General features: G+C 49.9%; 8 protein-coding genes across 10 annotated transcripts; 4 read left to right on the forward strand and 4 right to left on the reverse strand.

Moving 5' to 3' along the window:
- Window positions 1-131: 131 nt before the first annotated feature.
- On the forward strand, window positions 132-1802 carry PV09_06722. 2 transcript variants are annotated; one of them, XM_016360403.1, is made up of 4 exons: window positions 132-557; window positions 624-1219; window positions 1281-1444; window positions 1521-1802. In XM_016360403.1, the coding sequence occupies exons 1-4, from the start codon at window positions 292-294 to the stop codon at window positions 1671-1673; spliced, it is 1179 nt and encodes a 392-aa protein (XP_016211742.1). In that variant the 5' UTR covers window positions 132-291; the 3' UTR covers window positions 1674-1802. The 2 variants fall into 2 exon arrangements, with proteins under 2 accessions (XP_016211742.1, XP_016211743.1); XM_016360404.1 differs by having other exon boundaries at window positions 624-1444; window positions 1536-1802.
- Window positions 1803-2510: 708 nt separating this feature from the next.
- PV09_06723 (uncharacterized protein) lies at window positions 2511-4891 on the forward strand. The gene is made up of 3 exons (XM_016360405.1): window positions 2511-3769; window positions 3824-4359; window positions 4417-4891. Exons 1-3 carry the CDS (start codon window positions 3417-3419, stop codon window positions 4749-4751), a joined length of 1224 nt encoding a protein of 407 aa, XP_016211744.1. The 5' UTR covers window positions 2511-3416; the 3' UTR covers window positions 4752-4891.
- Window positions 4892-6202: 1311 nt separating this feature from the next.
- On the reverse strand, window positions 6203-7033 carry PV09_06724 (uncharacterized protein). The gene is made up of 2 exons (XM_016360406.1): window positions 6951-7033; window positions 6203-6891 (listed from the first exon to the last, which is right to left on the reverse strand). The coding sequence occupies exon 2, from the start codon at window positions 6830-6832 to the stop codon at window positions 6443-6445; it is 390 nt and encodes a 129-aa protein (XP_016211745.1). The 5' UTR covers window positions 6833-6891; window positions 6951-7033; the 3' UTR covers window positions 6203-6442.
- A 115-nt stretch (window positions 7034-7148) lies between these two features.
- On the forward strand, window positions 7149-8977 carry PV09_06725 (serine/threonine-protein phosphatase 4 catalytic subunit B). The gene is made up of 4 exons (XM_016360407.1): window positions 7149-7399; window positions 7455-7578; window positions 7658-7929; window positions 8018-8977. Exons 1-4 carry the CDS (start codon window positions 7383-7385, stop codon window positions 8883-8885), a joined length of 1281 nt encoding a protein of 426 aa, XP_016211746.1. The 5' UTR covers window positions 7149-7382; the 3' UTR covers window positions 8886-8977.
- A 576-nt stretch (window positions 8978-9553) lies between these two features.
- On the reverse strand, window positions 9554-12081 carry PV09_06726 (uncharacterized protein). The gene has a single exon (XM_016360408.1). It carries the CDS (start codon window positions 11947-11949, stop codon window positions 9676-9678), a length of 2274 nt encoding a protein of 757 aa, XP_016211747.1. The 5' UTR covers window positions 11950-12081; the 3' UTR covers window positions 9554-9675.
- A 76-nt stretch (window positions 12082-12157) lies between these two features.
- On the reverse strand, window positions 12158-14368 carry PV09_06727 (uncharacterized protein). The gene is made up of 3 exons (XM_016360409.1): window positions 14263-14368; window positions 12525-14048; window positions 12158-12474 (listed from the first exon to the last, which is right to left on the reverse strand). Exons 1-3 carry the CDS (start codon window positions 14356-14358, stop codon window positions 12298-12300), a joined length of 1797 nt encoding a protein of 598 aa, XP_016211748.1. The 5' UTR covers window positions 14359-14368; the 3' UTR covers window positions 12158-12297.
- Window positions 14369-18317: 3949 nt separating this feature from the next.
- On the reverse strand, window positions 18318-20076 carry PV09_06728. Of its 2 annotated transcripts, XM_016360411.1 has the most exons (3): window positions 20043-20076; window positions 19339-19980; window positions 18318-19288 (listed from the first exon to the last, which is right to left on the reverse strand). In XM_016360411.1, the coding sequence occupies exons 2-3, from the start codon at window positions 19855-19857 to the stop codon at window positions 18407-18409; spliced, it is 1401 nt and encodes a 466-aa protein (XP_016211750.1). In that variant the 5' UTR covers window positions 19858-19980; window positions 20043-20076; the 3' UTR covers window positions 18318-18406. The 2 variants fall into 2 exon arrangements, with proteins under 2 accessions (XP_016211750.1, XP_016211749.1); XM_016360410.1 differs by having other exon boundaries at window positions 19339-20076.
- A 254-nt stretch (window positions 20077-20330) lies between these two features.
- PV09_06729 (uncharacterized protein) lies at window positions 20331-22848 on the forward strand. The gene is made up of 5 exons (XM_016360412.1): window positions 20331-21018; window positions 21073-21283; window positions 21333-21691; window positions 21741-21942; window positions 21996-22848. The coding sequence occupies exons 1-5, from the start codon at window positions 20679-20681 to the stop codon at window positions 22783-22785; spliced, it is 1902 nt and encodes a 633-aa protein (XP_016211751.1). The 5' UTR covers window positions 20331-20678; the 3' UTR covers window positions 22786-22848.
- Window positions 22849-22863: the final 15 nt, after the last annotated feature.

Genomic DNA, 22863 nt, shown 5'->3' on the forward strand with positions numbered 1-22863 from the left:
ATTCGTCGCCGCCGCTCAGGGCGAGAGCAGCAAGCTGGGGCGGGGGGCGCGGGCGCGTTGGGCTGCGACCCGGTGGCGTCGCTAGGCCGGGCCACGGCCAGCAACGCGGCCAGACTGGGCGTCGCTACGATCACAGCGCTCGCACGCCAGACGCAGGAGATAGAAAGAGAGCAAAGCAGAGTAGAGGAGAAAAGGAGAAGGACAGAGACGGACGGACAGACCGAGATTCACGAGTAACACGCCGTCGCTGCTCGCCACCGGGCCCGCAACGCCATCTGCAACGCGCCGTGGATGCACATTCCGTGGGACACGCAGTGCATACACACACACATATATGTGTGTACGCGTATACAATACAGTTCTGTACGCGTACCTGAGCGCTGCTCGCTTCGCAATCCGTCGCCCTGCGCGCGGCCGCATACAGACGCTACCATGTCCACGCAGCAGGCTCCCTCGATCGACTTCTCAATCGCCCGGAATCTGACCAACTTCCAGCTCGTGGAACTGCCAGACGAGCTGGTGCAACTGATCGCGGGCCACGCCGGTCCGTCGCCCGTGTAAGACCGCAGCCAAAGCCGTGTCGCCGCTGATGAAAGAAGCCGACAAACTGACTGCTCGATCAGACTGCAGCTGAAATCCGAAGCCGAATCCGGGCACGCGGTGCTCTGCTCAAGCAACAAAACGTTCCCCGTCCGCTCCGTTCAGACGTCCAATTCATTGTTCGTCGTGCGACCGGCTGTGACACGCGGCCATGATCCGGACGCCGTGCCATCGCACGGCATCCGAGCCATTTCCTCGTGCGGCATCACGCTGGAGCTGTCCCAGTCGACCGAGTCTGCACTGCCCTACCTGAGAAAACGGCTGCCAGAGTACTCGTCGCGCAACTCGGACGTGGCCGCCGCCGCCAAGGCTTCGTACGAAGACGTGTGCAGCGACATCCCCCTTTCGAGCGGTGAGATCCACGACGCGTGGCTCTCCATCTGCGCGTTCGAAGAACAAGGAGCCATCTTCCGCCCAACCGCAGATGTGCTCTTGCAGCTGTGGAGGTCAATCGTGACGGCAGCCGTAGCCGCAAGCATCGACATGGGATCTGCATTTCCCACCGAAGACTTGTGGAGATCGGTGGAGGATGAAGACTTTCCGAGAGGAATGTTTGATGCTCTGCTACGACGGATGGAAGATCCCAGCGTCATGAGCGACGAAGACAACGGCTCCAGAAGTACGGCTACAAAGCGACACGCACGTGAGTGCGCGCACGAAGCGCTGACCGTTTCATCTAGGTTGTTCCATTGACCAGACGAGGTGCGCACAACTCGTCGCTGCGCTGCTACTGGAAACAAGCGCTGCGGCCGACCAGGCGATGCAAGTCTCTGCGTTCATGGAAGCGTGGAAGGACACTTTATTTGAGAAGTGGCGAGGCGATCTGAGCCTGGATCTTCTGCAGGTGCGTACACTGGTGTATATATCCAACGGAGAGCTGCATGCCTCTTGGCTTCACCGTCATCGCTAACCCGCTCAAGGACATCATTGCACAGCCCACGGCCGACACTGTTGTATTGAAGCCCGAACACATGCTCGCAGGCTCGTCCAGCGCAGCCTCCCATGGTCTCGAAACGAGGCCTCCATCAAAGGTTCGGAAGTGGCATGAGAGATTCAAGAAGGGCCGGACTTGAGCAGCCCGCTCGTAGAGCTGCAGTTGAATACGTTTTTTTTTTGTGCGCTCCATACAGGCAGGCTACGCAATATCAACCTAGAGAGATCATCTATTGTCTTTGCACTCGTGAGTGGACACGTGTTTCGCCTCACAATAGTCTCGACTGCACCGCTACTTCGTTTCTCCTCCACGAACAACAGATTCGCTTGGAAAAAATTTTTTTTATTCGCCAGCTTTCGGCGGCCCCATTCAATTTTTTGATTGAAGTGCTGGAGAGCTTGAGAAACTCGGGAAAATGTGGTGCGATACTTCCTCCCTCTTCAGCGTGCTTTTGATAAAAGGATACCGAGATGGAGCCCAGGCCTGTCTCATTCCCCCTGCAAAGCAACATTACCCCCATCACCCGTCGCTCTACGACGTCGAAACAGGTGCCGTTTTCATTTGTGCCACTTCCGACTCTGCGAGGGAGGCCAAGCCTTTGAAACATAGAAAGCTGAGGCTTCTCCTGCGCCAGAACGAGTGGCTTTTCTAAGGATCGGAGTGGCGTCCTTATGCGTTTCTCGTCGCCCCAGATTTTATTTTTGAACCTTCGCTACAACAGCGAGTGAATACGCGGTCCGCATGGAGAGGCTCTTCTGATGTAGTTGATGACGGTGATTTTTTTTTATTTTTTTTATTAAAAAAATCCCTCCTCCTAGACGGACGATATTCTACCGGACAGTTGTGAACACATGAAATCGCTGTTCCAACTGTGGATGACAAGCTACGGTAAGCTTGGTTGCCCAGCGCCTGTGCGGTGAGCTCGAAACAACCACACTTCCATCCCGGCTTAGGATGAAAAGGCCCTTCCACAACAAGCAAGCATCATCAGAAACGTATGAGGCAACTTGTTGCAAGCATCTGATCTGATGGCGGCACCAAAAGTCACGTTTTCTTTGGTACGTAACCGGCAAGAGGAGCGAAAAGCGAAAAGCACCACTCAACAAGCTGAAACGACTCCCGGGCGCTTGAAACTCCCTTTGCGTGCCCCCTGGCTGCCCAGCCAAAACACACGCACATCTCATGTCCAATGGTCACCTGAAGACGTGTTTCCTCGGTGGAGACAAAGTGCTCCAAGATTTCTCATCTCCTGCTCGTCGCCTCCAATGATGTTCCCCGCGTCCGACAGGTCGATGCGCGTCATGGCCCAACTTGCAACGCGGACCTAGTGGTGTCCTTGCCTAAGCGGAAACCGTCGACTCGCCCTTCGGCGATAATTCTCTACAACGCAATGTGTTTCCAGTCGAACAATATGGCACAGGAGCCGCAGACGTGCGCGTCCCTGCCCGCCGCCCGGCCCCATGTAACGAATGGCTTTCGGATGTTTGCTTTGCCTGGGGTCAACCTGATCGAGTGAAGATACTAATGCTTGCGAAGCCCAGAGCCTCGACGAAGCTTCTTTTGTTCTTCATCCTATCCTCTCTTCCCCCCCCTTCCTCTCGTCTTATTCCCATTCCATTCTTAACTTCACTTTCGTTGTGCGGCCAGTTCGCCACATTTCTTTCTTTGTGGGATCTGTTCTTTCATTTCTTGCTTAGCCTTGCATTCGGTCAACGGCATTGTATATTTGGGATAAACCCATTGAGGGCAGCACCAAGGCATATCAGACGCCTGTAACTTTGATATCCTTCGTCCCTCCCTCCCTGTATAGTCTTTGGGTTCTTTTGCTGCCGGCCAGCTTCATTATCACTCTTCTCGACCTCCTCTCAAATTTCCCTCAACCATGCATTCTTTAAGAACCGTCCTCTTTCTCGTCTCGCTTTTCGCGGCTGTCGCGCTCAGTGCGCCCGCGCCCGCGCGGACGCTGAACAAGCGCTCCTTCACCCATTATGTGAAGCGTTCCATCAACAGGAGAGACCCTACCGCCGGCCCAAGGGCTATGGCTGCGGCGTACAGAAAGTTCGGCTTCTCCATGCCAGCGCGTGCTGCCAATACGACCGCGAGTAGCAACGCCACCGGTTCTGGCACTGGAACCGTTCAAGCTGTACCGGAAGCAAATGCTGCGGAATATCTCTCTCCAGTCAACATCGGCGGACAAACTGTTACCCTCGACTTCGACACAGGTTCCTCTGATCTGTATGTTCTCCCTTGCTTCTTGACATGTGACTCACGCTAAACTACGTCACTTAGATGGGTGTTCAGCACTGCTCTGTCGCAGCGAACAATTGGCCAGCATACTGCTTTCGATCCAAACAAGTCCCAGACATTCAAGTTGCTCCAGGGCTCGACCTGGCAAATTTCTTACGGCGATGGCTCCGGTGCCGCCGGTATCGTTGGCACCGACACAGTCAACATTGGCGGCGCAACCGCCACTAGCCAGGCTGTTGAACTCGCTACCGCTGTCTCTCAATCCTTTGTACAGGACACCCAAAACGACGGCCTCGTCGGTCTCGCCTTTTCAAAACTCAACACCGTCAAGCCCACTCAGCAGACCACTTTCTTTGACACGGTCATGCCGCAATTAGCCATGCCGGTCTTCTCTGTCGACTTGAGAAACGACTCTACAGGTAGCTACACATTCGGTGCTATTGACCAGACCAAGTTCCAAGGCCAGCTCACCACCGTCCCTGTGAATTCTTCGTCGGGCTTCTGGCAGGTCACCTCTCCAGCTGTCATGATTGGCAACCAGAAGGTCACCAACCCCAACGCCTCTCCTGCTATTGCTGGTATGTCATTTTTTTGGGGCGTCTCGATTGCTTTCAGAAGCTAACAAGTCTGTCTAGACACCGGTACTTCTCTCCTCCTCGTTGACGACGCCGTCGCCAACGCCTACTACTCCAAGGTCCAGGGCGCCACGAACGATGCGACTGTTGGTGGTTTCACCTACCCTTGCAACGCCGCGCTCCCGGACTTTGGTGTCAACATCGGACCCAACTACATGGCTGTCGTTCCCGGCTCCGGCATCACCTTCGCCCAGGTCGACGCTAACACGTGCTTCGGCGGCGTCCAGAGTAACGGCGGCTCCAACCTTCAGATTTACGGCGACGTCATGTTCAGGAGCCAGTACGTCGTGTTCGATGGCCAGAACAAGGCATTGATGATTGCGCCCAAGGCATAGAGTTGCGCGCCTTACGTTGAAACGTTGCATGGGCGAAAGCAAGTCAGGATCGGGTCGCCGTTCGGATCTCCCGTTACATTAAAAACCTAGATCACATAGTGATGAATAGAAATGCCACGATAGGATCATTTAAAAAAAAAAACCCAAAGTTCCTTCTGTTTATTTTGTTTCCGTGTGCAAGTGGCTTAGGTTTGTGAAGATCGAGGGCGGCGCAGCCGGGTTATCTTCTCGAACTTTGTAATTTCTTCTTGCTCTTTTCATTTTTATTTTGAATTGCATGTTGACCTCGTTTTATTTTGCCGTGGCAAATAACAACAGCAACAGCAACGCGAACCAAGCAGTGACGAATGGACGCGTCTCCAGCGGTCATGTTCATCATAAGAACATTCTAAATTGAACCGCGCGGATAAAGGCATGGCAGGCTCAAGTCGACCGTGTGTCGTTCTGTCCGCGCAGCCGCAAATGTGGCCTGGGACTCCTTTAAAATTTGCAATCGCTCCATTGACCAGGCGGAGACGACGCAATTGCACTGGGGCGTTAGTTGTCCTACTTGCTTGAGAGACGCCATCAAATAGCATCTTTAGCTCTGTGCAGTTTTCCTAAGATGCTGAGTGCTTTACAGATGGAGACATATCCGCATGAGTCAGGTTCTATTGTTGTCTACATACACACATATATATATATGCATCTTTTCTACGAAGTGAATTATTTAAGCCTTCCGAGGGCTTGTCTGCTGGTGTCAGTAGGACGGCTTGAATTTCCATGCATTCAGCCGCTCGACGAATGGGAGAGCAGAAGATGTCTTTTGGGAATAAGAAGAGCAGAGAAGCAGAGAGGAAGGCTAGAAAGAAGGGAAGAGTTAAGAAGTCGATCAAGATGAAATCTGCGTCGGATCGAACTAGGTCTCCCAAGGTATTGTGCTTTTCACAATGCACGCCATGCTCGAGGATTCTGCTTCGACTTCGGCAAGATAAAATAAAATAAAAAACATCAACTCGATCTTAACAATCTACCTGGATCTTCTCTGACCTTTTGCAATTCGCAACGAAAATTGGACGTTGGAGCGCTCAAATGTTTACCCCTTGGCATTTAACGGGCCATCCATCAGAGAGGGACCGTGGGTTTTCAAAATCCACGACTGGGAATTAGGAACTTTCGGAGTGGCCATTGTATTCGATGAAGACGTGTCTGACTTGTTATGCTCTACGAATATGCTCATGAGGCCGCAAAGTATAACTTTTACCGCGTCAAATTCGAAAGCTTGTTAAACTTGAACATCAAAAGCAGCGGAAACATTAGGGAAGCGCTTGCTATTCGTTTCATTTGGAGTCAAGTTCTTGAGAACAGTGTCCAAGCACGGAAAATGGGTGAGAACGAATTCAGGAAAAATGAAGGTGACCATTGCTGAGGCCGAAATCGACGTCCTTCCGGGGATTGGATGTCGTTTACGTCCCAAGGCTGTCAAGTCTTTGAAGAGTTCTTCGGACAGCTCATCATGATCTCACGAACTGTTCTGCAATTGCATTTCTTTAGGCGTATTGCGTACACCATGGCGAAACATGGATGTACTGCGATGCCTTCCTATTTCTAGTATGCGCCGTATAGGCATTGCAAAGATATTACAACATTAGACATAGGACTTCATCGCAATGTGCTTGTATGTGTATGCCGGGTTATGAGGACGACCTGCATCAACCTTTCCCATCACCCTCTTGCCCCGCTATTCTTCGTATCCTAGGTTCGAACTTCTCTATTCTCACTACTGGCTTTTCTGGACTGTCGTCACCCTTCGTCAACCCCAGGACCTGGCCGACAAGTCCTCCCGGCTTTGGAACAGGACATTCTCTTCGCCTAGTTATTTGCGAGTCGCTCAATAACGTGTCATCTCCCGCTGTGCTAGAATCGTCGGGCCTGCGTCTTCGTTGCCGCCTCGGCAGAGGCGTGCCGTCGTCGGCGAAAGCTTGAGGCTGTACAGGACATGGGACAAGGTGTGGCAATCCTACTACCAAAAAGGACAGAGCAAGAGTAGAGGAGAAGAGTGTGAGCGTCATCGAAGAACGAGGGTGCAGTGCTGGCGGCATCTTCACGAGTCGAGCGATTCGTGAGGACTCTGGATTTGGACTAAGAGAAGCGCATTGATCTGATTCCGGATCACAACATTAGTCAATGGCCACATAAAAGTGTCAGCACAGTACGCACCAGATGCCTCTATGTTGAGAAAGACAAAAAGACTATGCGCATGTTTGGAGCCTCAATTGCTTTGATGTCCGGCTTGCTCGACGAATGTACAGCGGAAGATCGAGAAGAGTGAAAGACTTTTCTGTTCTTGGTTAGCGTGAATTTCGCACCGCTTCACGCTCTGGATCCCAGCAACGGCGGCGACGCAGCACAGCAAGAAACGCAATTCACTTTTTGTTTCCTTTGCGTTACCAAGGATCTCTATATCCCGTTCTTGTTGCGACCAACTTCGAAGGCTTAAGTCGCGCATTCGAGTCCACTTGCACTACGTTCCCGTAAACCTAAACGCCAACAAGTCCAGTTTCGAGCTCTCCAAGTCCACACGCGCGCAATTCTGCATCAATCCAGCCATCTTTTCAAGCGAACTTGGCCAGCCGTAGTGGCTGCGCAATCATGAGTGATCTTGACAAGTGTGTTCGACGTGGTCTCGAATTTCGGGATCTACTTCGCTGACAGCCTTTACAGGGCGATTGCCCAACTACGAGCATGTCGACCGATACCCGAGAATCAAGTTCGAGAATTGTGTTACAAGGCGCGAGAGCTTCTCATAGAAGAAGGCAATGTGGTCGGGGTAGATGCGCCCGTCACGGTACCTACATCCCTCTGTTTTACCAACAAATTGTAGAAATCGGGCACGCGAATAGAATCGCTAACCACTCCTTGACCAGATATGCGGTGACATTCACGGCCAATTTCATGACCTCATGGAGCTCTTCCGCGTGGGCGGCGATGTGCCAGAGACAAATTACCTCTTCATGGGCGACTTTGTCGACCGGGGATTCTACTCGCTGGAGTCGTTCTTGCTCCTTCTTTGCCTGAAGGTTCGCTACCCAGATCGTATCACGCTTATAAGAGGTAACCACGAGTCGCGCCAAATCACAACGGTGTATGGCTTCTACGATGAATGCATGCGGAAATATGGGAGCGCCAATGTGTGGAGGTACGTCGCTGTCTATCCCTTAGCTCTAGAGACATCTTTTGCTCTAGAAAGCGTGCGTGCGTGATCCATATTTCTGACCTTAACTTAGATATTGCTGCGAAGTGTTTGACTACCTTGCTCTTGGCGCTCTTGTCACGGGCGCAGCGACGAATCTCGAGCCTACAAAATCAGATTATGCCAACGGCGCTGGCGCCGACATCGCGTCGTCGCAAGCAACGATGACCACGAGCATGGGCCTTGAAGATGAGGACATCGAAATCGAAATTCTTAATGCAGACGGTCAAATAATATCACGTTTCCCGCGCAACGCTCCGGAGGATAAGCCGTTGGATTCGAGCTCACCCCTCGCGACGCCCGTGAAAACTGGTCCAAGCGGAACGGGCGCTTCCGGACTCAGCGACGGCTCCTCATCGAGCCCAAGCAGTGGTGCTGTACTTTGCGTGCACGGCGGGTTGAGCCCGCTGATAGACACAATCGACAAGATTCGACTGTTGGATCGTAAACAAGAAGTTCCTCACGAGGGCGCCATGTGTGACCTCCTCTGGTCCGATCCCGACGAGATCGACGGCTGGGGACTCTCCCCGCGAGGTGCCGGCTTCCTCTTTGGCGCTGATATCGTGAAGTGTTTCAACCACCGCAATGATCTCTCTCTAATTGCTCGTGCCCATCAACTCGTGATGGAAGGTTTCAAAGAGATGTTTGACAGTCGGATCGTGACCGTGTGGAGCGCTCCAAATTACTGTTATAGGTGTGGCAATGTGGCCGCGATCCTGGAACTTGGCGAGGACGGGAGCAACGGCGGGTATGTGAGGAGGACGAATGGAGATGTGGATAGAAAAGAAGGCGTCGGCGGAAGCCCAATAGGTCCCGGGAGAAGATATAGAGTTTTTGAGGCAGCGCCACAGGATTCAAGGGGAATGCCGGCCAAGAAACCGGTCGCTGACTACTTTTTGTAAGAAGAACATGTCCTTGCATAAGGTGGCCGAAATGGCCGGATCTTTGATGATAGGAAGCGCAACTGAAACGCAAATATGATACCCAGTTTTCCTCAACTTGTCAATCTAGCACGCGTCTTGGCCTGACCAAATCGCCATGAGCGCCACCAAAAGAGCGTCTGCTTTTGAGAACGTACTAGGCGCAGACGAAAATGAACGGCGGTGACGCCATCACATGGCTGCAGCTCCATCCGTCACAGCAGTCGTTATCAGTCCTACAGCCTTCTTCATAAAGGTTCGATCAGAACGGCTCATGACGCATACTCGGTGGGTTACCGTACCACGCGCCGAATGGCACCGCCAAGGTAAGCTGTCTACTTCACCGCGGACCAAACTCGTGGCTAAGGGGACTCTTGTTCATCAGCAACACATCGGCGTCATGTTTCTCTCTAGGACGATTCACCTGCAAACGAGACCGCGATGTGGAGGTAAAAAATGATGAGCTGTGCGTGCATTGTGATTGGTTGACAAGCGACGGTTCTTGGAAGCTGCGTGGTGAATTTTGATTGGGATGCTTCCACGAGCTTAAGGGCAGATGCGCGTCGAAAAGTGAAGAGGGAATTAGGAATTAGGAAAGAGGATCAGAAAGAAGATCATGGGCTCCAAATAGATTCATTTGTTCACCGCTAGGCACGTCGCGTATGGCGTGGCAAGCCGCTATGGTTCCACATATCAGGTTACTTTGGTATTATTCTAGGTATGCTCGTGTTAACGTTTTCATCTGTAGTGCCTGCTAACTTCGGAGTCCAGCTTAACCCAAATTGAACTCATTTGCCCCTACGCTCATCATCTTGGCTTTCATTCTCATCATCCGCCTTGCTTCCTCGGCATCCTGCTTTTCTGATACGTCCAAAGTATCTTCGATGTCGCTCTGCTTAGAATCCCCGTTGGCACTACGTTTCGTGCCGCCTCCAGCTTTTCGTCTTTCTTGCTTGACCTTTCCAGCATTCTGTCTCATTCCAGGCACATTAATGCTTCCAGGTTTGTCTCTGAGCCCGAACGCCTTGCATAAATGACCGAGGTGCAGTTGTTTAATGTCAAAGATGTGTCTTTCAGCCGCCACGTGAGTAGCATAAGCTCTGACATGACTCTGGAAGGCACGCCGAGCCATCTCCAGCATCTTGGGTGAATCCAAAATCCATCGTTCTATATCCAACTGCCATTCCGTAGCTCTTTCTTCCCATCCAGCTTCCTTTTCCCTCCCTTGCTCATCCTTCGTAGCAAATCCTTTTCTCAGGAGATCGTTTGCAAGGTGTCGTATAAGACCGAGACCGCCATCGTGACGTCCCTCCTTCAGAATGTCGATGTAACCTTCCTCACAACCCGGCAATAAGAATATAGTTGCCCTGCCGTCGCGCCCAGCACGGGCTGTACGGCCAATACGATGGAGGTGCTCCTCTTTGCTGAATGGAGGGTCGTACTCAACAACAAGATCGACATTGGGCAAGTCAAGGCCACGAGAAGCAACATCCGTACAAATAAGAACGGCAGGGTCTGAATCTCGACTAAAGCTCCGGAGAGTTTGTGTGCGTACTGCCTGGAGGAGAGATCCATGTAGTTTGTAAACCCTTACGGTATTCTGCGGGTTAGAGAGGAGAGGTGACGTTCCAATAGTCTGAGCTTCTGTGCTTGATGTTGACTTGTTGTTCTTCTTGTCTTTGATGAGCTCCGCATCGGGTTTCTCCGAGCTTTGGTCATTTGTTTGTTGTGCAGCTCCAGCAGCTCGTATGAAAACTTCGAAATGGAAATCCACAGTGTCTGCACAAGACATGAAAACGATAACCTTCGATACAGCGCCCTTCCGCACAAAAGTTCGCTTTAAATGCGCAACGAGTGAGACAAGTCGTAATTTTGCCGGAACAATGCCGTATGCTTGCTTCAGCTGTGCCGGTGCGGAAAAGGTTTCTCCGGACGTGGTCCCGTTCATGTCTGTCTTTGTGGAGTGGCTGGAGTCTGCTTGTATGTGTACAGCATTGTTTAAACTGATTTCCCCTAGTCGCTGGACATCCATTCGCATCGTTGCCGAGCATAAAACGTTGACTCTCTTTGTCGGTAGATTTGTAGTGTCATGATTCCTCGACTTCACAGCGGAGTCGAGCTTACTGACAATCTTCTTAATGTCCTCCTCAAATCCAAGTTCCATCAGTCTATCGCCTTCGTCTAGCACGAGCCATCTCACTTTGCTAACATCCAATGCTTCGGTATGGTCTAAATGATCGGCAAGTCTTCCAGGCGTTGCAACCAGAATGTTCACACCCTTCCGTAAGCGTGCTTTTTCCGACTGCTTTTTCTCGCCGCCAACGACAATACCCGGAACTACCCAGTGAGCGCATCTCAGAACGTGCTCAAGCACGACGAATATCTGTTTGCTCAATTCACGAGTGGGAGCAAGGATAATCGCGAAAAGCCCAGAGTTTCGATGTATCCTTTGTTCCTTTTCTGACATTTGCATGATTCTCTGGACAATTGGCAGAACGTACGCTAGTGTTTTCCCTGAACCTGTCTCAGCTTGGATGAATGCATCTGAATCTGAAGTGGCAAGGGGACCTATTGCCGCTTTTTGTATTGCCGTTGGAGCACTGATATTCATCTTGTTTGTGAGATGAGTTGCAAGTCTTGGAAGCAATCCCAAATTGACGAGTCCTTCCTGTTCCGCTGTTAAAGGTGCATTAGTTGGCTCGACCGGAGCGATTTCAGCGCCATCTTTGGATCCTTCTTGGGTCGTTGGTAAAGGATTAAACGAAAACAAGGATGAAATAACCTGCTTTGGCTTTTCTGATGTCGCTTTTGGGTGGCTATTTGAACGACTCTCTCCATTCAAGTCCTGTGATTGTATCGTTCTCTGTCTTTTTGACGGCCGTTCGAGTGCAGACTCCAACTTCGGGTCTTCATTAGGACGATGTTGTTCTTGTTTTTGGACTCTCCTCCTGGCTCTCCAGGTTCCCCCCTTGAGGTTAGAGCGACTGATAATCGGCGTATCGCCGATCGAAAAATTAAGAAGTAGACCGTCGTCTGCCATTGCCATGGGATTGCTGAGGACCTATCATAGATCCAGATAAGCGAGGCCTCTTTATTTTTTGTAGCTCTAGAGGGACTACAGATAAAGAATCACAAGCACGTTCGTTCAGTCCACGACTTGGGAAGCAGCAGAGTTTGGGTATGGTGTTGCAATGTTTCCCGGCAAAGGGCGACACCAAAAAAAATTGAAAGAGGATTAGCTTGAAGAGCCAAGTCCGAGCCAATCAACGAAGGCCTTGTATTACGTAATCTGACTATTAACCTCATGAACGGAAAAGGTTGAAAGGTCAAATCAACCGTTGATCACGATTTGGGAAACTGAAAATTCACGATGAAAGCGCCCAAAGCGCTCATTCTACCACCAAGACGGACGACACAGTCTCTTATTCTCCTTCTCAATCCAGTCCTCACTGCCTACGCAGCTCAAACACCATAATACTCCTGTTGGATCGTATTTGTCCTTAATTCTGCGAAGACGAGGATAGTTCTTGCTGAAAAAAGTATACTGCCAGTCTGGCTCATACGGATTCATCTGAAGATGTCAGTAATTGCTATATCAAAACACGGTTGTAGACGTGATACCTCGTTAAAGTATGCGCCTGCCTCTGGAGAGATCTGCTTCAAGGCGTATGCTTTGACACTCATTGTTTCCTCCTTCGCCTTCTCTTTAACATCGGGCGGGTCACCATCGCGGTACTCAGCTACAACCACAACGTGAACTACGGTATCACGCCATCCAGGATTCAGGGCGCTATCGAGCCGACGATTTTTGTCATTAGCGATCATATGGCCAATCAGTATTGGACCGGCTTTCTCGAACGCTTTCGCAACTGCCTGGATGTCCTCTGTCAGAGCTCTGCGTGTCAATAAGCGCGAAGCCATCCATCCTCCCCCTGTTGCTACAGCCTCAAAGGCTTGTCCCGTTGATGCGTTCCATATATCGAAAAAGGTTGGTGCCGTGTAGGTGAAGAATGTATAGTTGACAAAATCTTTGTGCTCATTCAATCTGTCGAGAACCGGTCTCCATAGGCTATCCACCGTATCTTTGTCGGACTCGTAATGATAGGTGAAGAATTCGAAGCTTGGAAGCGCAACAATTGGAGGGGCAGAAACAACGTAGTACCCCTGGGCCCCGCCATCCTTGATTGCTGGAAAGTCTGCATGCAGTTCTGCTATCAACTGCCACCAGCGACTTGTTAGATTCGTGCCATCACCTGGTAATGAGGTGACATTCAATAATGTTATTGTTGTCTGAGGTGTTGGAAAGGCCATCATTGTTGCCTCAACAATTACGCCAAAAGTCCCCGAACCTCCACCTCGAAGAGCCCAATAAAGATCGCTATGCTGGCACTCATTAGCAATGACCACGTCTCCATTCGCTAACACGACCTTTGCTTGAAGCAAATTGTCAGCGCCCATTCCGTACGATGATGAAAGGGGGCCGTGGCCCCCACCAGGAAACCATCCCATTATTCCGACACTTGGGTTCGAGCCACCGACTACTATTGCACCATGCTCATGCGAAAGAGCATACACGTCACGGTCTTGCATTCCAGCCGCGAGAGTAGCTGCCTTCTGTTTCTCTGTCGAATTGGTCGAGGAACAGCCGATGGGTTTCCAATCATCATGGTACTGGAAACCACGCATGTTATGAGTCCAGATTGACAGGCTTGCGTAACCAGTACTGCGCCCCGCAAAGCTATGCCCAGTATTCTTCACAACCAAGCGAATGTTTCTGGAGGCCGCCCACTTTACAGCGGTGCTGATCATCTCTGCACTACTCGCATTGACCGCATACACAGGATAATAGCCCAATGTGCACCCGCGTGAGCCAGAATTTGGATCCCCAGTCAGCGAGGTTCCATTGGGAAATATCGGGTTACAAGAATTATTTGCCCATTCTGGATAGTCAATACTTATTGGGCTTTTCGCATGCCAGTTGCTGTCGAACCACGACGCGAGAATCAGGTTGCATGCGTCGGCATTGTATGATTTTCCGGGATAGCAAGCTTCTGCCGGAGGTACGCTGGCGATGAGACTACCGTTTATCGTTTCGTTGAATGCCGACCAATCTTGCATTGAAGGCCAGCATGGGTCTCCAGGTATCTATTTTGGTCAGCTATAGCCATCAAGTGTGATGTGAGTATACTCCTCCAAACTCATCTGGCGAATTGAATTCTCATAACAGTGTCGCAAATTGGCTTGAAAGTTTCAAAAATTCTTTAACAAGATAGCCCTCGTATTGGTGTTTTAACATTTCATACATGTGTATCACGCAGGAAAGAAACAAACCTGTTGCGTGACAAACAGGCAGACTTACACATTTGCATTCTGAACCGTCAATCACAGTCGAAAGAGCAGATTTTGGCAAAAAGAGCGTAAACAAAATACTGGTGGCTATTTCAAAAGTCTTCATGTTTGTACAGTTCGCGAAAAATCTACTAGTTGAACTTGCTTTGCAAAATGCTCGCATAGATATAGCCAATGCTACTCCAACTCGGCTTTGACACAGTGATCCATAATGACGATGCCGAGCTAAAGTAGCCAGACTAATGGCCGCATTCCATCCGCTTTGCTGGGCTGAAGCGTAGACCTTCATCGCTGAATACGACGGGTCACATGTAGTCCTTGTATCCCTTCAGTTGACTGCAGGCAAATTTCGCCAATGACGGCGATGCAGTGGAGATCCCTAGTAGTTTGTACCCATTGCATTGCAGATCACGTTGCTTTTACGAGGCATAGTTTGGTGACAATCCCCGTAACCACTTTTGGTAATTCTCTGGAATACGCCAAACAATGCGCAATGGCCTTTGCATGCAGGCCAAGAGAAAAAAGAAAACAACAACCTTAACACATGTCTGCCGCGCCAAGAGTCTTCGTATTCTGCGGCGTGCCCAGTCTTTTCAAGGTCTCCGTTTTTGGGGCGTCAGGTTTCTCGCAAAAATGCAATCATTAGGACTCCCTCTGTAAGAAATTTATTGGATTCAAGACATTCCACTTCTGCCCTAGGATGGCTAGAAATCAGAAAAGCTGAAGACGTTATCGAGTATTTGCTAGATATGCCTAGGGAAGCGAGAAGGAACATGGTGAGGTTTTGACACGTGTTGAAGTAAAATCGAAGCTAAGCTACCGTCTTTCAAATCTCTTTTTAGTAATACGAAAAAGTCTACTTTGAAGAGTCTCACGCATAAGATCTATCATAGCTGTCTCTAGTTCTCCCAAATTCCTGAGCACTATCTGCCGAGTTTCGACAAGAATGGTTTGTAGAATTCAATTCGTACGTGGGTGTGGACTCGTTCTCGCCGGCAAGTTCTTCCAAGCTCTTCCCGCTCGTCTCCGGTATAAGGAGAGAGGTCACTGCTCCACAAAGCATGAAAAGGGCGAAAATCTGCATGACGTGGTCAAGCCATGGATTTTGGGACTTGGCTGTGGCTCCACGCTTGGTCATTGGAGCAAAGACGAGCTGCGCAATGACAGCTCCAATTTTCCCGGACGCAGCCGAGAAACCATGAGCAGTTGCGCGAAGGCGAGTCGGGAAGCACTCTCCAGGAACAATGAACGTGGTTGCGTTAGGACCTAGCTTGTTAGCATTGTTCAGTGTTGTCAGAGTGGAACATATCCTACCAAAGTTGAAGAAAAACTGCGCGAGAATATACAAGGCCAGAAGAGATTTCTGGCTGAGTCGATCTAAACAGAAGCCAATGACAGCGAAAAGCAGGGTCAGTATCAGGAAACCTGCAAGCTGAAGAGGCTTCCTGCCGATGGTGTCAACTGTAAAAACAGTAACCCAGTATCCTGGGATTGCGCCTGCGCAAACTAAAACGAGCTGGCCAAGTGCCGCATTATGAAGGCGATGATAAATGGATCCATTGCTCGCAAAACCAATGGCTGACAAAATCGTCGGCGTGTTCAATCCTAGGCCGTAAAAAGCGATATCGAGGAAGAACCACGACCCTGCTGTTCCCAGTAACTGCAAAAAGTGCTTTCTTTGCGAAAAGTATCTGTAGAACTCTGCTAGCGTTGGCGGTCGCTTATGATATTTGCGCATGTCAACATTGGCCTTTGCTTGTTGCAACCCATCAACCCTAGCGCTACCTTTTCGGCCGGATCGGAATCTCGCAGCATTTGCGGATGCTTTTTCAAGGTCCTGTTGAACGTCGAATGTGTACCTCGGCGTCTCTGGTATGGTCAATCGGTAATACAATGCGAACCAGCCGGGGATTCCACCAAAACCAAGGACGATTCGCCACATGATATCAAGATCCTTCTGGCAAGCAGCATCGCAATTGCCAAGATTTTTCGCATTGTCTAGATTGCCTTTGTGGGCGATCGTGACAATGAGCGCGAGGACCGCCGCGAAGAGTTGACCTAAACCTTGCATAGCAAACACTGTAGCTACCATGCCGCCTCTCCACCTCGTAACTGCCATTTCTGAGGTGATTACAGCAGATAAGGGATAGTCCCCACCGACCCCTATACCGATAATAAACCTCCAGAAAACTAGGACTCCAACAATGCTCATTGCCGGAGAAGGCGATGTGAGACTCTGTGCTAAGGTACCGGTTATTATGATGAGCAATTCTATGCCGTACATCTTCTTTCGACCAAGCAAGTCGGCAAGATAGCCAAAGACTATCTGTCCAAACACAGTGCCAATAGAACTAGCTACCTTGATCGCGGTATCCGCCGAACTTGGAAGAACGCCATGAGAGTCAGAGTCTTGCCAGTATACGATACCGATCATGGTGGACGCCAAGCTGATTGCGAACAACTAAGTCGCCGTCAAAAAAGTGTCATTCAAGGCAGATGCGTACGAAACAGCATACCGAATACGCGTCTGTGAAGAATCCGACACCAGTAACAACGACAAGTCGAAGATGATGCCACCCCAAAGGTGATTTATCAACCTCAGCGAGGGCTAATCGACGACGCTCATTTGGGTCGCTGATATGCGAGTATATCCCGCCGAAATCTTGATACGCGGAGTTGCCAATCTTTTCCATGCCGACTATGCCCAAGGGAAGGTGAATATTCTACGAACTTTGATTAATAATACCGTTCCGAGGGAGTGTTTATCCTCAATGGCGTTTAAGTGCAGGTTAAAAGCATTGTAATCCAAGGGATATAGCGTGCTGCTCCCTGAATTCCTATATAGATACCGGAGAAACGCCGCAATCTCAGGGATAAACTGAACGATGGACAGGAGAAACGTGGAGAGGCAAAAAAGAAGAAAAAAAGAAAAAGAAAATACTTCCAAGGCCTTGGGCATAATCATTGTCTTGGAATGTACTCATTCTCGTTCGATGCGGATATGCAAGGCACGTTGCCGATAGGTAGAAAGTAACCTGCGGGATCGATTTCAAGCAACGAGTGGTTGAACGCGAACATGCTATTCGTCAATTAAGTTACTGCACCCCTCGTGGCCAGACTTCGTTTCTTGGCTTAGAAGTGGGTCCATCAACATGCGAAGCCCTGCGGGAAGACATTTCAGGAGAAGAAATACAAGATAGAGGCACGAACCGGACGCTCGCATCTCATAGGGCAATCGCTCATCTGAACTCTCTTCTGTTGATGTTCTACAAAACAAGCGCGCAGTAAGAACTGGTTGAGACTTCTAGTGTGCTTACCTCTCTTGTGGGAAAGAAACGAATTTTGAGGTTTAAAACTCGGCCGTATCACATCTTCCCTTTCCATTTCTCGTTACCGGGATTTATTCAATTGTGCCATCTGGCATCTTGATCGGACAAACACATCCTTTGGGATGGTTGCGGGGTCAGTCCTCGTTGTATTTGTGGCGTCCACAAGATGAGCAGCCACACCGTTTCGGCTACGCAATAGTTGACCACATTTGAGCGCAGAAGTCGCCCACGTTGTCATAGCTACTTCTGAAATCTCGCGCCCGCTCGATTCTAAGCCAAGGCCTATGAGTTTAAGAGCATCGCCAATTCTCGACCACCATGGACCAAATAAACGGAAAATCTCGGTTGCAGTATTTGAGGCTTGATAAGCGTAACACCATGAGAGAGTGCCTTTTTTTTTCTGTAGCACCGTATCGGCGACACAGGATAGGCATCTAGCGAGCTAGAACGAAATCGAACTAGACAAAAATACCATAGGGCCTCGTATTTCGAAATGCTTTCCCTGTTGGCATTAAACATTGATTAGCCGAGTCCTGAGAGCCATGGGACTTTGACATTCTTTCAAATATGTTGACTTACGCCCTGTCTAATGCGTCCTTCTCGGCACTTTTCTTACATTTGAATCATATTTCGAGCCTGCCTCAAAATCCTTGGTGTCCTCGGTGTATATATATGAGGACGACACAGCAAAATGATGAAAATGGTCATGCATGAAATAACAGAAACCTGAGAAACCTTTTTAGGAACTATTGGCTATGTTTCATTGAACTATTCGTGTCCAAAATTATTAAGCATACCAGATCTTATCACTAAAGACGACGAATTTTAGATCATAGCTGCGACGAGAGCTCCAGCCACACCGGCCACACCAGCTACACCAAGTGCCGGCACATGAGTTGCTGCTAACGCTTTTGATGATGCACTAGATGCTGTACCAGACCCGCTGCTGCCACTTGCGGAGGTACTGCCTGAGGAAGTAGTGCCGCTTGATGAGAGACTGCCTCCGGTTGTAGGAGTACCGCCGTTGTTGTTGTTGTCAGCAGCATCATATGGGTATACGTTGGTATAGTTGTAAATTGGGGTCGTACCATTCCATGTTGAGACGACCGAGGACAAGACTCCCTTGCCCGAAGCGCATGAAGCCTTTGTTAAAGGAGCTGGCCACACCGGCACATAGAGCTTGCCGGATAGTGGACCAGGGTAAGACGAATTGAAGTACAGGTGGGTTGTGTCGACCTGAACATTCTTGTATCCGGTCTTGTTAGCGACGATCTCGAACACATTGGCTTCGCAATCCCAGCGACCTAGGGACGGCAAGCCCCAGTTCACCGAGACGGTTGAAATGGTAGAATAGTGGTTGTAGAAGGTATTGTCGGTTGTGCCGTGCAGCTCAGTTGGAATTGCGCCACCAAGCAGGATCGAATAGACCTTGTTTCCAGAAGTGTATGTTTCGACTTCATCGAAGGTTATTAGTATCAGAGTGTCATTCATAAAGTACGAATTGTTCAACAGAGGGGTCAGGAAGTTGCGCGCCCACGTCGAAGCAACACCAATGTTTGAGTCGTGGGCGTCATTGGTCATATTTGGAGTTATGAACGCCCACTGCGGAAGCGTCTTGTTTACAACGTCACTGTGGAACGCATCGAAACCCTTGATCAAAGATAGTCGAGTCGAGTTGCTTGTGACAGACTCATATAGCATCAGAGGCTTGAGTCCTGGTCAGCGATTGGCATTCAATATTCAGACGCACTACTCACGTTATGCTTGCGCACATAGCTGTTGTTGAAAGTCTGCTGGTTGCTGTAGTTAAAACCTTGGAAGCCGGGGTACGGAATATCTTCTTGGTACTCGCCCCAAGCAATACCCTTTGTATCCAACAGATCAACAACCGTTGAGATGTTCTTGGGAATAGCGTGAAACTCGTCATTGTCCATGCCGAAAATGTCGCCGCCCACGGAAGCAGCATAGTTAGGCTCGGAAGGATGGGTGACCGCCCAATAGTTCGTCAGCGCAATGCCTTGCGATGCAAGAAACTCGAGATCGCCATTTCCAGCAGCAGCGGCATAGTCCGTATTCTCGAGCCAGATCTGGTAGAAGCGACTGAAACCAGCGCCTTTTACATTCGAAACGGGTGATCGTGCAACGGCAGTTGCAGCTGCAGATTGAATTGCCGCTAGGGTGGGTTCAATTGTGCTCTCTGGTGGTTCAGATGCAGATGTTGCTGCGAGCACAACGCTCTGCGTAGCAAGGGTAGCGAGCAGCAAAGACGACAGCATGGTGTTAGCCTTGGAAGGTTGGAAAGACCTGGTCGGATGGGTTATGACCGCAACGCCGTGACCCAGGCTATTATATCTTGCCTGTATACAACAGACCACCCACGTGTTCGAGCTTCACCACCCCTGTGATATATTAGGAACATCTTGACAAAAAATAAGACGTTATCGGATGGGATAAACAACACCGGAGGTAACATCAGGATCGCGCGACGGCGTGCATTCGGCGTTTATGGTGTTCGGCGCACAAGCAACATCAAGCGTCTCAAGCTTTTGCTTAGCTTCCAATTGACCAATCAAGACGTGTTCATTAAACATCATCCGAGGCCGCTGCCCGTGAATTGAGTGGCAAAATGAGATGGACAACCGGGGCCGTCAAGTTCGACAGACCAATCAAAGCCATGCCAGCAAACCTCGTGGGTCGAAACAACCCCGTCCATACGTTGCATGGTTTTCACCAACATCCCACGACGGACCGGAAGATCCTTTCGTCTTTAGACCTTGTGCAGCAGCGACTATGGTTGCATTTCTAAGGCGCCAACGGCCACGCCCTCGCGTAGCTATCAAGCAGCACGGGATACGTACGGATGGAACAAGGAAGAAAAGGCATGCGGACCGTGGTTCTGGATCCCGTTGCAGCCCGCATTATTGTGGCCCGGGAATACCTCTTGAAAACAAGAATCTGCGAAAGCGAGCCATCATCTGGGAAGCTATTCAAGAAGCTTCGCTTTCTTATCATATCTGATCATCTTGCCATTCCCTCAGCAGCCTCGTAATCGATCTTTCTTTTGTCTTACGATATAGACCGTCTAGATGTTAAAACAATGGTCGATGGCAAGGATGAGTCTGAAAAACCAGCACTGGCTAGGCGAAGCATTAAAGTTGTGTTGATCATCCTTCTCATCGTAATCAGTGTGTTAGCTCTCGCCCTTGGATTGGGATTGGGGTTAGGACTCAAGAAGCATCATGCGCCTACGACAACATCCACGCCGGCAACCTCAGGATCAAACAATACAGCGAATTCCTACGCTTCTACGAACGTCCAGTCGTGGAGGTCGAGCACCTTAGATTATAAGCTTGACTTTGCTAATTGGGATCTGAACGCCGAGCCCACGGTGCGAATTTACAATCTGACCGTTTCAGAGGCGAACATTGCACCAGATGGTATGTTATTTTCGCACTCCGTGCCGCACGAATAAGGAATCTGAAGACCCTCAGGAGTAAATCGTACGGTTCTTACGATCAACGGTCAGTTCCCTGGTCCGATCATCCGGTTGAATAGAGGAGATCGTCTTATAGTCAATGTCACCAATGCGATGTCCAATGCGACTACAATGCATTGGCATGGACTGTATCAGAATGGCACAAATTGGTTTGACGGTCCCTCTGGTATTACGCAATGTCCGATTCCACCTCAGCAGTCGCTAGTGTAAGTTGCGGGATGTGTCGAAGGCAATCGCGGAGACTGATCAGCAAAGATACAATTTTACCATTGAGAACCAGTACGGCACGTACTGGTATCATGCACACAAGGACACGCAGCTTGTGGACGGAATCAGCGGTCCTCTTATTGTTCATGCACCCGAAGAGGCAGAAACCCAAAAGCTGTACGACTTTGACCAAGTCATTATGGTACAAGACTGGTATCATGATTTGACTTCAGCTCTGTTAGGGCAATATCTGGCTCCTGGAAATGAAAATGCAGAGCCTGTACCTGACAATGGACTTCTTCAGGGCACAAACTACTTCAATTGCTCTTCCTACGATGGAAGCAGTGGTTACACGTGTTCGAATGATTCGGCGCGTCCCGTATTTGAGTTTGAGGCCAATAAAAGATGTAAGAAATCGACCTTCCCATTCTAACTCTGCGAAACTCACCATTGTAGATCGTTTACGCTTCATTTCTGCAGGCGCATTCACAGCCTTTCAGATATCAGTCGACAATCACACTTTGGACATAATTGAAGCAGATGGGATCGTCACGGAACCACTAGCTGTGCACAGATTCGAGATCGCAACAGCTCAACGCTACTCCGCGATTCTGACAGCAAATCAGAGTGCGTCCACGAATTACTGGTTAAGGGCACAGTAAGATCGACCATTACAGGTCAAGGTCAAACTTGGCTGATGACATCACATAGAATGAACACGAATTGCTACGCTGCTGATAATAGTGTTCTGGATCCTTTGGTCCTCGGCTTGGTAACCTACAAGAATAACACTGAAACACCCACCGCGTCGATCGACTGGTCTGACGCTCTTGACGAAACGTGCGGAGAGCTCAATTACACGCTGCTTGCGCCCGCCGTCAAAGAGCAAGCCCCTCCGGCCGACGTGGTTTTTGAGATCCAATTCTTCTTCGAGATTGGAAGCCAGGCATTGGATCGCGCCAATGTCAACGGCACGCAGTGGATCCCAAGCCTGCAGAACCCTACGCTCAATCAGGCCATCGCCGGTCTGAATTCCGCAAACAGAACCAAGTTCTCCACGGCCGGTGTCAGCGCAGGCTTCAGCAGCAACCAATATGTGATCACGATTCCTTCGTCGGCCAAGGTCGTGGATCTCATCGTGATGAACTTCGACGACGGCTCGCATCCCTTCCACCTTCACGGACATCACTTCTGGGTCATGCATAATGCCGACTACCTGTACTTCCCCTGGGACACGGATCTGTACTCGCAACTGAATGCGACCAGCACGAACAGTTTCAACGCAAACCCAATTAGACGAGACACGATCACGATAGCTCCGTACGGCTTCGCTCTCATTCGTTTTCTCAACAACGTTCCAGGGATGTGGGCTCTTCATTGCCACAACGCATGGCATCTTCAGGCGGGCTTGCTCATGCAGTTCATGGCCCAACCAGATGTGATGCAAGGTTGGACATTGCCAGATCCGGTCGCTCAGTTATGTACAAATTCGACCACTTAGAAGTATGATGAAGATTTGATATTTAAATTGAGAAGTCGTAAAGAAGAAGAAAAGTACTGTCACATATTATTTTTTTTT

This window comes from Verruconis gallopava (assembly GCF_000836295.1).
Source record: "Verruconis gallopava strain CBS 43764 unplaced genomic scaffold supercont1.24, whole genome shotgun sequence".
In the NCBI taxonomy this organism is placed as follows: Eukaryota; Fungi; Ascomycota; class Dothideomycetes; order Venturiales; family Sympoventuriaceae; genus Verruconis; species Verruconis gallopava.